The sequence below is a fragment of the Olea europaea genome, chromosome 20 (assembly GCF_002742605.1).
Source record: "Olea europaea var. sylvestris chromosome 20, O_europaea_v1, whole genome shotgun sequence".
In the NCBI taxonomy this organism is placed as follows: domain Eukaryota; kingdom Viridiplantae; phylum Streptophyta; class Magnoliopsida; order Lamiales; family Oleaceae; genus Olea; species Olea europaea.
This window is the reverse complement of record NC_036256.1, coordinates 333,510-346,227: the sequence shown is the minus strand read 5'-3', so window position 1 is coordinate 346,227 and position 12,718 is coordinate 333,510. Positions and strand designations below refer to the sequence as shown.

Genomic DNA, 12,718 nt, shown 5'->3' with positions numbered 1-12,718 from the left:
GAAAATTAATTTTGTAAGACATATATTATTCAAAATTTGAAATTGCTAAATATATGAAAACGCTCGTGCTAATAACTTGTTATGAAAAGAGAGAAAAAGAGAAAAGAATATAAGAATCAAAATTCAAGTATGTATTATTAAGAACCAATGTTTTATATTTGTAGGGTCCAAAATAAAAGTTACAATTAAAATGAAATAGATCTTCTAAATTAGATAAGAATTATCTAACTGTATCATAATAATACTAAATAATCATCAATAATTATCTCATTATTTTATAACATTATCATTGGTTGTGGGGGAAAAATATAAAAAGATAAATTGCCACCTTGATTATTATTTCAATTACAATAGAACCTTGATAAATCAATAGATTCAGTTAAATAATAATTTAGGCCGCTCCGATTTGAGAATAATGTGCTAAATTAATAATTCGCTAAGTTGATAAGACAATCTATTACAAAAAATTCATATAGATTTCACATAATATACGAATCAATAATTTTCTAATTCAAAGTGCTTATGAATTAACTATGAAGTCTTCCTAAAATTTGATTCAGTCATTGTTTTATTTCTTCTTGAAATTAACGTTAAGTTAGATCTATCTCTAACTTTTCTTAACATGGAAAAAAAATTCTAATATGATTTCCTCGTAATGAAACACAAACTATTAAATGCCACCAGCACTTTGAGAGCTTTGTTTGACGAAACGGGCTCCATAATGGAATTATCATCTCAATCTCAATCAAGTCGCATGATGTTCTCAATTATGTGCTCCAGTTAAACATCTCTCAAGTTGTGTCGTTTTCTCCAACGTAGCTCTAGATGTCCTGGACATCCATTCCATTATGATAATTCAATATTTTTTAGTTTTTGCATGTCTCCACCATCTCTAACGGTTCATCCAGATTCTATGAAGACATGTTAGTCACATGCTATATTTCACAATGCTGAAAACAATTTACAATTATAATTGCCTCCTTGACATCTATTGTCCAAGTCAAAATTGCATTTAAAACATTTAGGTAGTGGTTGGTTTGCATTTTCATTTTCAAAACGATTTTTAGCTTTCCCCGAAAACGGCCAATTTTCTGCGTTTTGAGTGTTTTCGACATTTATAACTGAAAATGCCGAAAACGATAAAAAGTCGTTTTGCGTTTTCAGTTATAAATTTTAACTCGTTTTCGAAAATGTGTTTTCGAAAGCGGCGGATCAAACGCGTTTTCTGCGTTTTCCAAAACGGAAAACGGAAAATAGGCCGAAAACGGGAAACCAACCACGGCCTTATCTTTTCCGAATTTGGTTCCACAACTTCATCATCTTTTGAAGATTATGATAAAATCGATTATTAAAAAGCATCTTGAAAGTTGGTATGATCCCAGCTCCACCGTGCTGAATATTTGATATTGTGATCGGTGGCAAGAAAATAATTAACATTTTGCAATCCTTGAATAGGTTTTGGATAAGCAAAACAATTATCAACAAACAATGCAGATTTTCTACCAGCTATTTTACTGAAGGAACAATCAAGGGACTGAATTTTCTACATCCCTAACATTTGCCTGCAAACAATCCAAATTGGGTACAATGATATAATTATATACATTTTAGACAACCTAGAAAAGGTGAAAAATTGGAAAGATTGATCACGTGAACTACATATATGTTACATGGTTGAATTATATCAGACAGTTGCTGTAGTCTAAGGTGATTGGTCATTGGATTTGTTACAAAATTGTGCCCAGTAACCAGATATGCAAGAACAGACAATAAGCTATGACACCAAGCCTCGCCCTCGGACGACCCATCAAAGCTCGACTACCAGAAACCCTGAGTAAATTGAAAATAAGCATGAGAATAATAAAGAAAATATAGATAAAAACGAATCTGCAGTTAATCTTAAATCTCTATATTCTCCAGCTTCACGGTTGGTTAAAAAATGAAGCACAAAAACCAATAATTTTGGGGAAATTTTTTATTTTTTAAAGAAATTAGAATAAACATGGCATTTTACCAAATTCCATCAATTCGATCTGCAACTGTTTTCCCATTTCTTGGAATGAGACCAGATGTATTAAGAGACTTGAATATATGACCTGCAAAAAAGAGTTTAATGCAAATTTTCCAGTTCTTGTAGCCTAAATAAGTATCAATTTTTTAACTACTTTAACCTTTATCATCATCAGCTTCTTCATTGTTAACCAATCGTTCAGACTCAGAATCAATATCGATAGAAACATTATCACTCGGGCTCATCCTCATAGTTCGCACATGAGCAGCAGATGAAACGGGAGAAATGTTGTTACTCTTACCAAGTGATCCCTGCAAGAGTTAGAAAGTAGTAACTATAGTGTCCCTTCCCAGCCTCACCAGAAAGTAAACTATTATATAGAGATTTTTCTCTTAACATGATTCAGAGTTTAATAATATGAAAACAACTTTACCGTATCTTGAATTTCTGATATCTCTGACATTGTAGGCAAGGAAGCTTCAGAGGTTCCTCTATCCTGGCCATCCTCTGAAGGAGAAATTCTAGCCCGATTAGAATCTTGAAGTAATTTAACCTTGTTCGATAAGTCACTCACAAGCATTTGGGACCCGTGAAACTTGGCATCAAGTTCATCGATTTTGGATTTCAAATTTTCAGATTTCAGCACCAAGGCCATAACCAGATTGTCAAGCAAGGGTACTAGCCATATCGCACCAGTCACTTTATGATCATCAATCAATTCATTGTCCCCCAACTTCATGAAAATATTCTGCAGACCCGATTCGAGCTCCAACAATTCATTCTTCATCCTTTCTGAGTCTTTCTCATTTATTATATGCTCTTTAACTTTATTATTCAGATGTTCAATTTCAAATACCTGTTTGTCAAGCGTTGACTGCAGCTCTTCTTTTTCTAGAAACAGTGAGCTTACCATCTGCTGCGATTTATCAAAATTGTCAATAATGTAGAACAGCTTTCTTACATCAAACGAGTCGTGGGGCTCTACCCCTCCAGCTGCAAATGCAGCATCAGATACTTCGATCTCGTTTATCTTATCAAAGAGGATTTTCATCTGAGGCACTGTTAGGAAACAGTCTTCCATTTCTAAATCAAATCATGAAAAAGGGGCAAATTTTAAAGAAATAGATGAGAGGCAGAACAAAACATTACGCTCCTGTTTGGTTAGGTTGACCGTATATCAGTCAACAGTACTAAAAAAAGTCACGTCTCTGTAATTGTCAAATGCTAAATTTCGTAAAGCTAAGATGTTTAAATATTAAACACTTGCATACCTTGAACTTTTGATAATGAAGCAGCATACAGAGACGAAAGTTCTGCTTCTCTCCTTTTCAATTTATCCACTTCCGCTTCACAATCCTGTTGTTTAAGCCTTGTTTCATTGAATACATTTTCTTGTACTTCCAGATCAGCCTCCAGTTGAATGATTCTATCTTTGTACAGATCCCTTTCTTTCACCACTCTATCACAAGTTCGTTTCATTTCTTCGAATTTGTTCTGCATACTACTTTCTAAAGAGAGTATAGTATTCTCCAGCCTTTGCTTGTCTGTTTCCTCATCCTTTACTCTCTGTTTCAGAGATTTTATAAGCTCAAGCATACTTATCATTCTATCCTTTGTTATATATAATTTTCTCAACAGAGTTGAGTTAGACTCATCTGTAAAGGCAGAGAGGTTTTTAAATTTATCAGCTATAATCTTGTCTTTCAGATGAAACCCTTCAACCATCTTCCCAATATGTAACAACATATCATCACCATCAGTTGCATTCACCTCACCATTAACCACCTCCACGTTACAAATGTTATCAAAGCTAGATGGTAGAATATTTGAAATGGAAGAATCATCCTACAAAAAGGGGAAAATGTAGTGAGACCATCGGCTAAGAAAAACTCAACATCTCCTATAAGAACATCATAAAAACCATTTTTATTACATGAATCATGGAATTAACAATAAAGTTTTCATTTTCATTGACTCACAGAAGGGAGGAGAAGAGAGCAGAAGAGTACTTCAAAAATAATTAAAAACACCAAAACGTTCAACGAGTAATGAGACGTGCAAAAATTCAATATTTCAACCATTAAAGAAGAAACAGCATGCATTTTGTATATATGCCAGACAGCAAAAATGAGCTTTCATATAAATTGAGATAGAAGAACATCTAAAATAAATTTTGCATTTTTATCTTTCCCTCCTTTCAGTCTCCTTTGAATCAAATCCTGGTTGTACATTTGAGTATAATCTTATTACATGCTTCTAATAATCTTTCATTAACAAATTTCTTACTTTTCTATTTACTTATTTATTTGGGGCGAGGGGGTCAGGGAGAGATTGCTCAGTAGGCATATCAGGATTACAGTGCAGAAACAGCAACATATCATGTCCATTCAACAAAAGAAGATACCTCCACAACAAAAGAGTTTTGCGGCACATCTGAGTTGATTTCAAGAAAACAATCCTTCATTTCTTTAAGGAGAAGATCTATGTCCTTTAGACTCTCAGATTTCTTCTCAAAACATTGTTGTTGTAGGGAAATTAGAGTTTCATCTTTAAGAACTGACTGAAGAAGGCTAAGCTGACTAGATAGCTCCAGAGACCGGATCTCAGTGCTACCATGTATTCCTGCCAACTCTTGCATGCATACGTTCAACTTAGAATTAAGTGCTAACATTTCTTGTTCAACGCTTTTCTTTTCATTAACAAGTTTGGCCAATTTATTCTCTGAACTTAACAATGCTTCCTTGAGCGATTTGATGGTTAAGGAGGCATCAACAAGTTTACTAGCCTGTGAATCAGCTTTATCTTTGAGTTTCTTCATCTCACTGTCCAACTGAATTCTCCCCATTTGTACCTTGTTGTTTTCATCAGCCAAGAATGCAACATTCATTTTTGCCTCAGACAACGCATCTTCTAGCGATTGTATAGTTTTGTCAGCTCCGACCAACATGCTAGAATAAACAGAAAACTCCTCTTTTAATTTCTGTAGCTCCTCTTCTGCAAGAGCACTCCTTTGTACAGCTACGTCTTTCTCATTCATGAGCTTGGAAATATTGTTCTCAGCTATTAACAAAGCATCTTCAACTGATCTTCTATTCGCAGAAACCTCTTCAAGCTTTAGTGTTTGAGAATAAGCTTCCTCTGTTGCCTTTTTTAATTCATCCTCCACATACGTCTTAGCAACTTCAAGTTCTTTCTTCTCTTCTAGGAGCAGAGATATATTGTTTTTCGCCTCTGATAAGACGTCGTCTAGTGACTTTGTAGTCATCTGGGATTCTAATAACTTGTTTACCAAAACACTTGCTTCTTCCTTTACTTTCCTCAATTCTTGTTCCACTTCCATCTTTGAATTTTCACATTCACTGAGATATCCAGCAAGCCATTTCACCTTTCCTACATGCTCTTCAAAAGCCAAATTTGCTGGAGGAATAATGCCATCAATTGACTCCATTAATCTTTGCAACACGCTGTTGCTTTCTGATAGCAACCTCTCAATTTCATCTCGATGTTCATTCATAGCAACAAGATCAGCCTCCAACTTGGGAATACGCTCCACATCAAGAGACGATATACTGATTTTATCATGGCATTCATCCAATGTGAATAATTTTTGTTGTAATTCACTCTTCAACTTATCAATTTCATTTATCTTTTCATCCAAAGCACCTTTCAAGTTTTCCCGTTCCTGAACAAGCCCCTTGCCTTTTTTAACTGCCATAGATAACTTCTCTCTGATAAGAGAGCTCTTCCCCTCCAACAGTTCAAGATTTTCCTGCAAAATACGCTCCACATCAAGAGACAATATACTGATTTTATCATGGCATTCATCCAATGTGAATAATTTTTGTTGTAATTCACTCTTCAACTTATCAATTTCATTTATCTTTTCATCCAAAGCACCTTTCAAGTTTTCCCGTTCCTGAACAAACCCCTTGCCTTTTTTAACTGCCATAGATAACTTCTCTCTGATAAGAGAGCTCTTCCCCTCCAACAGTTCAAGATTTTCCTGCAAAACGACCTTCTCATTTTTTAGTGCATTGCATTCTTGAGTTACTGTTTCCAACTCATTTAACAGAAGATCCAACTTTGTTCTATCTAAAACATCTTCCCCTACTACTAACTCGTATAGCGTCAGTTCCTGGTCTCTAATATAAAGAAGAGTCCGGATGTTTTCAAAGACTTCTTCTCCAACTTGAGAAGATTCAAGGCGACTAAACTCTTCTTTCATCTTTGTAAGGCATTTGTCAATGATTATGGTCCCGTCAAACTGCTCCTTGCAGACTTCTTCCTGATCCTCTCTTGTAATTCCAAATGCCTCCATCAACATGCTTACCATTTGATCCTTCTCCAAAGAAACTCGATATTCCTTTTGAATGACCCCTTCAAGTTTCTGTCTCAAATTCTCCAACTCCACATGAAGATAATTCTTCGCCTCCGTTTCTACCAAAAGTGATCTTGTTAGGCTATCAATCTCAATATTTGCAGCTTCCTTGGCTTCAATTACCTCATGTTGTAACTTCTCCAGTGTTTCATTTTTATTTCTCAAGTCCTCCAATTCTGCTTGAAGATTGCTCTTCTCCTGTGTTACTGCAGCAAGTGAAGTAATTAGGCAATCAATCTCAATGCTAGCAGATTCTTTTGTTTCAGCTATTTCATGTTGTAACTTTACAGCTTCTTCTTTAGACAGATAAAGAGAGTCCAAAAGCCAACGTATACGGGCATCTAGTTCACTTGATAGCACCGTTTCTGGGAAATCAAACAATGATAAAGTATCTTTCAATTTATGATATTCCAGAGACATAGCCTTCAGTGTTTTCCTTTCATCTACTAGACATTTGAATTTCTCAACGAAATCTATTGACTGTAATTCCTCTATTACATCAGCCCCTGACAATATTTCTCCACATTTCTGAATAATTGTGTCCTTCTGCACAAGAGATTCCCGGAGTGAAGCAGCCAAGTTTTCACTTGATGCCAACAAGTCTTTACACTGTTCTGCAGCCACTAGAGCACTCGACTTCTCTTGCAGTTCAATCAAACAGTTTTCCAGCTGACTTGTTTTCTCAGCCAATAATTGCTTTAGTGAGTCTCTGTGTTGTACTAGTGACTTTCCTTTCGTCACGGCCAAGTTGAGCTTCTCTTTAGTATTAGCACATTTCATCTTCTCCTGTTCAACTAATTCACCAAGTCTACCAATTTCTGCATTTACCGTTAATTTCTGTTCATCGATATGTTCCACCAATTTTCTGTTCTCGACTTTGAGATTCATCAGATTTTGGTAAAGATACTCTTCATTTCTCTTTAGTTCAAGCAACTTATTCCGCGCAATGACAATAATTTCAGTTTCATCTTCCACATTGATATCTGATATAATCTCAGCCAAACATCCTCTAAGTTGGTTAGTTTCAGAAAGGAAACGTTTGTACTCTGCTACCTTTGCATTGAGAATCTCAATTTCCTGGTCTTTCATATGCAGTGTAGAATGAAGTTCTCTAATTTTGTCTTCAGTCTGTGAATGTTCATTCAAAGCATTCCTGAAGAACATCAAGCACTGGCTTATTGTCTCGTGCAAGGAGGTACTGGATACCAAGTTATATTCTTCCAAAACTCCTATATCCATTTGATGAAGATGATCACCCAACCCGACCCCATTTTCACCAAGCAAAGATTGTTGCACATTCAAAGCTTTGACTTGATGACAAAGATGAGCTAGTTCTCTTGTAAATGCTGCTCTTTCTTCCTGCATGGAAAGCAGAGTTTATGTTGATGTAAGAGATTCATATATATATATGATGGAATTAGTATATCGACAATTGAACCTTGTATTCTTGTGCAAATCTATCCTTCTCAGCAAGCATACCCCGCAACTGTTCAATCTCATCCATCAAATTTCGGACATTGATCCCATTATCTGATTCTTCGAATTGGGTATTCTGGATATCATCTTCATCCTCAAAACTCTGAAGAATCTCAGAAGTTTCCATCTCATCTGGACAATCAACAAACATATCCTCCCTTCCCCCATCTTCTGCTGCACTTGAATCATTTGGAGAATATAGTGCAGTCCCATTAGTTGGATCTCCACGATCTACCTGCAGCTCGAGATCAGTTCCCAACATAAGAGCACTGCATTCTGAGTCATTTGTAATGAAAGATATACAAGTTCTGCAAGACAAACTAAGTGAAAGTGCACCGCCCAAACAACTAACATGAAGAGGGATGATCATAGGTGTTTAAGTGGATAAAAGCAACTTAAAAAACAGGAAATTGAACATGATCTACACCATTTTTCATTTATTGGATTTTATGATCTTCAATCTTGACAAATTGTGTAGCATAGAACACGCACAATCAAAATATCGGTCCCAAACTGCTTTCCACTCTTCAACTTATCAATTTCATTTATCTTTTCATCCAAAGCACCTTTCAAGTTTTCCCGTTCCTGAACAAACCCCTTGCCTTTTTTAACTGCCATAGATAACTTCTCTCTGATAAGAGAGCTCTTCCCCTCCAACAGTTCAAGATTTTCCTGCAAAACGACCTTCTCATTTTTTAGTGCATTGCATTCTTGAGTTACTGTTTCCAACTCATTTAACAGAAGATCCAACTTTGTTCTATCTAAAACATCTTCCCCTACTACTAACTCGTATAGCGTCAGTTCCTGGTCTCTAATATAAAGAAGAGTCCGGATGTTTTCAAAGACTTCTTCTCCAACTTGAGAAGATTCAAGGCGACTAAACTCTTCTTTCATCTTTGTAAGGCATTTGTCAATGATTATGGTCCCGTCAAACTGCTCCTTGCAGACTTCTTCCTGATCCTCTCTTGTAATTCCAAATGCCTCCATCAACATGCTTACCATTTGATCCTTCTCCAAAGAAACTCGATATTCCTTTTGAATGACCCCTTCAAGTTTCTGTCTCAAATTCTCCAACTCCACATGAAGATAATTCTTCGCCTCCGTTTCTACCAAAAGTGATCTTGTTAGGCTATCAATCTCAATATTTGCAGCTTCCTTGGCTTCAATTACCTCATGTTGTAACTTCTCCAGTGTTTCATTTTTATTTCTCAAGTCCTCCAATTCTGCTTGAAGATTGCTCTTCTCCTGTGTTACTGCAGCAAGTGAAGTAATTAGGCAATCAATCTCACTGCTAGCAGATTCTTTTGTTTCAGCTATTTCATGTTGTAACTTTACAGCTTCTTCTTTAGACAGATAAAGAGAGTCCAAAAGCCAACGTATACGGGCATCTAGTTCACTTGATAGCACCGTTTCTGGGAAATCAAACAATGATAAAGTATCTTTCAATTTATGATATTCCAGAGACATAGCCTTCAGTGTTTTCCTTTCATCTACTAGGCATTTGAATTTCTCAACGAAATCTATTGACTGTAATTCCTCTATTACATCAGCCCCTGACAATATTTCTCCACATTTCTGAATAATTGTGTCCTTCTGCACAAGAGATTCCCGGAGTGAAGCAGCCAAGTTTTCACTTGATGCCAACAAGTCTTTACACTGTTCTGCAGCCACTAGAGCACTCGACTTCTCTTGCAGTTCAATCAAACAGTTTTCCAGCTGACTTGTTTTCTCAGCCAATAATTGCTTTAGTGAGTCTCTGTGTTGTACTAGTGACTTTCCTTTCGTCACGGCCAAGTTGAGCTTCTCTTTAGTATTAGCACACTTCATCTTCTCCTGTTCAACTAATTCACCAAGTCTACCAATTTCTGCATTTACCGTTAATTTCTGTTCATCGATATGTTCCACCAATTTCCTGTTCTCGACTTTGAGATTCATCAGATTTTGGTAAAGATACTCTTCATTTCTCTTTAGTTCAAGCAACTTATTCCGCGCAATGACAATAATTTCAGTTTCATCTTCCACATCGATATCTGATATAATCTCAGCCAAACATCCTCTAAGTTGGTTAGTTTCAGAAAGGAAACGTTTGTACTCTGCTACCTTTGCATTGAGAATCTCAATTTCCTGGTCTTTCATATGCAGTGTAGAATGAAGTTCTCTAATTTTGTCTTCAGTCTGTGAATGTTCATTCAAAGCATTCCTGAAGAACATCAAGCACTGGCTTATTGTCTCGTGCAAGGAGGTACTGGATACCAAGTTATATTCTTCCAAAACTCCTATATCCATTTGATGAAGATGATCACCCAACCCGACCCCATTTTCACCAAGCAAAGATTGTTGCACATTCAAAGCTTTGACTTGATGACAAAGATGAGCTAGTTCTCTTGTAAATGCTGCTCTTTCTTCCTGCATGGAAAGCAGAGTTTATGTTGATGTAAGAGATTCATATATATATATGATGGAATTAGTATATCGACAATTGAACCTTGTATTCTTGTGCAAATCTATCCTTCTCAGCAAGCATACCCCGCAACTGTTCAATCTCATCCATCAAATTTCGGACATTGATCCCATTATCTGATTCTTCGAATTGGGTATTCTGGATATCATCTTCATCCTCAAAACTCTGAAGAATCTCAGAAGTTTCCATCTCATCTGGACAATCAACAAACATATCCTCCCTTCCCCCATCTTCTGCTGCACTTGAATCATTTGGAGAATATGGTGCAGTCCCATTAGTTGGATCTCCACGATCTACCTGCAGCTCGAGATCAGTTCCCAACATAAGAGCACTGAATTCTGAGTCATTTGTAATGAAAGATATACAAGTTCTGCAAGACAAACTAAGTGAAAGTGCACCGCCCAAACAACTAACATGAAGAGGGATGATCATAGGTGTTTAAGTGGATAAAAGCAACTTAAAAAACAGGAAATTGAACATGATCTACACCATTTTTCATTTATTGGATTTTATGATCTTCAATCTTGACAAATTGTGTAGCATAGAACACGCACAATCAAAATATCGGTCCCAAACTGCTTTCTTTCTTATTAATTTTAGCCTGTTCCTTTGAAGGCTCTCTTAGTATCCAATTATTCTGAAATTCGGGATAAAAACACCAAATCTAAAGATTATTTTCCTTAGTTCCAGCAACCATAGTAATACAATTTTCACAAATTTAGTGCCTTATTTGCATTTCAAAATGGCTAGATGAAAAGTTTTAGAATGACTCAATATTAAGAATCCACTAAAGTATACCAAGCAGTCTACAATTCCATGCAGTTCAAACTTTTAAACAAGGGATGAAGTTGTGTATACTTATGGGTGTAAATCCGGCTCAGCCCCGCCTTTTTCTGCCCTGGGCAGCTACGCCGGCTGCCAGAAAAATGCTGGGAGTGGCAGGCCAATAGGCAGCCCTCACAGTGCCATGCGGCCAACCTTAACACCCCCGCCTACACTTTGGTTCATAAACACCTATGGCCTTTGCCTTGCATATAGACAGCAGAAAAGCTCCAGTCTTGGCTGGCCTAATATGCATTTCAACCTTACATCACCAATTACAAAATTCCAGTTCATGCATTGGAATATAATGGCAGACAAGACTATCAAGAATACAAGGAAAAAAACACAGTTTTACCCCAAAAGAGAGAAGCAAATAGAATTAGCACAAGAGAGAAAGAAATCAAATATATAAACAAAAAATAAATTGAAATAAGCCAATTTGATAAGTGGAAACCTGATTAACTGAATCATCATCACTCTCGGCTACCACTTCAGCGGGGCCAACGGGGAAAAACTCATCTTTATCTCCATCGTCCCTAGGTGAAGAACCTTCTCTCCCATGATTATTTAGCATTTCCATCAATCGTATTCCAAAATTGAGGAAGTCCAATTGACTATTTCATCATTCTCACAAAGACCAGACCTGAAACTCAGTAGAAAGTTCAATATTTACATTGGAACTATAAATAATTGTTCTTGAGACAAGATTTTCTCATATAATAGGACCAGGACAATACGGAGTGAGAGCCAAAAAAGCTCAAACTAGCAATTCCATCCATCTAAACCTCAAACGAGCTATGAAATTTTATATTGGAAACAAGCACCAGCAGAGGAAGCATGTTAACAGTAAAATTCACATGGGTTAGAACTTAGAAGATAGAAACAATAATCACGGGACTGGGCTACTCTCTAAGACTCATAAATTACATAAGCAAACGTGCCTATTCATATAGATTTTGAATAAAAGAACAAGAACAGAAAATAAACTTCAAGAAATGGAAACAAGAAGGATTATTTAAAACGAAAGATGTTACCTTGAAAAATGGATTTCCTAGACTGGGTTTTTCTTCGACTTTGCAGAGTTGCAATAACGACACACAAAAAAATAATAATAATGATAATAAATAACAATAATAATAATCGATTTTAGCGTTAGTTTTGATTGGGTTGTTCTTGAATCATGATGTTATGATGGGTTTTTAGCAAGCCATATGAGGAGTCAAACACTGCCGTTACGGTTGAAAAGATTGCATTGAGAAGACAAATGTCAACTGAACTCGAGCGGGCGTCGGTGTTTGGAAGAAGCGAAATCATATGTCGCATTTCAATGATGCTAGTTATTAAAACCCGACTTTATCTTGGCCTAGACGGCTAGACCTATGTAATTAGGTTTTGGTATGGACTTACTTGACCAACATTAAAATACCAATAGAAGTAGGTAGGCCTGGCTGACCAAACCTACTTTTCACCAATACTTCCCAATCAACAATAAGAGGCTAATTGAAAGTGAAACTTAATGATTGTATCATAAAAATCTTTATTCTCTCGTTTCGATCATTTTTTGGAGGTC

General features: G+C 36.3%; 1 protein-coding gene across 1 annotated transcript; it reads right to left on the bottom strand.

Annotated features, from left to right (window-relative positions):
* Nucleotides 1–1,475: 1,475 nt before the first annotated feature.
* LOC111369268 (golgin subfamily A member 4-like) lies at nt 1,476–12,457 on the bottom strand. The gene is made up of 11 exons (XM_022990718.1): nt 12,183–12,457; nt 11,603–11,791; nt 10,351–10,623; nt 8,380–10,271; nt 7,828–8,212; nt 4,416–7,748; nt 3,283–3,856; nt 2,445–3,094; nt 2,172–2,322; nt 2,015–2,096; nt 1,476–1,830 (listed from the first exon to the last, which is right to left on the bottom strand). The coding sequence occupies exons 2-11, from the start codon at nt 11,726–11,728 to the stop codon at nt 1,728–1,730; spliced, it is 7,569 nt and encodes a 2,522-aa protein (XP_022846486.1). The 5' UTR covers nt 11,729–11,791; nt 12,183–12,457; the 3' UTR covers nt 1,476–1,727.
* Nucleotides 12,458–12,718: the final 261 nt, after the last annotated feature.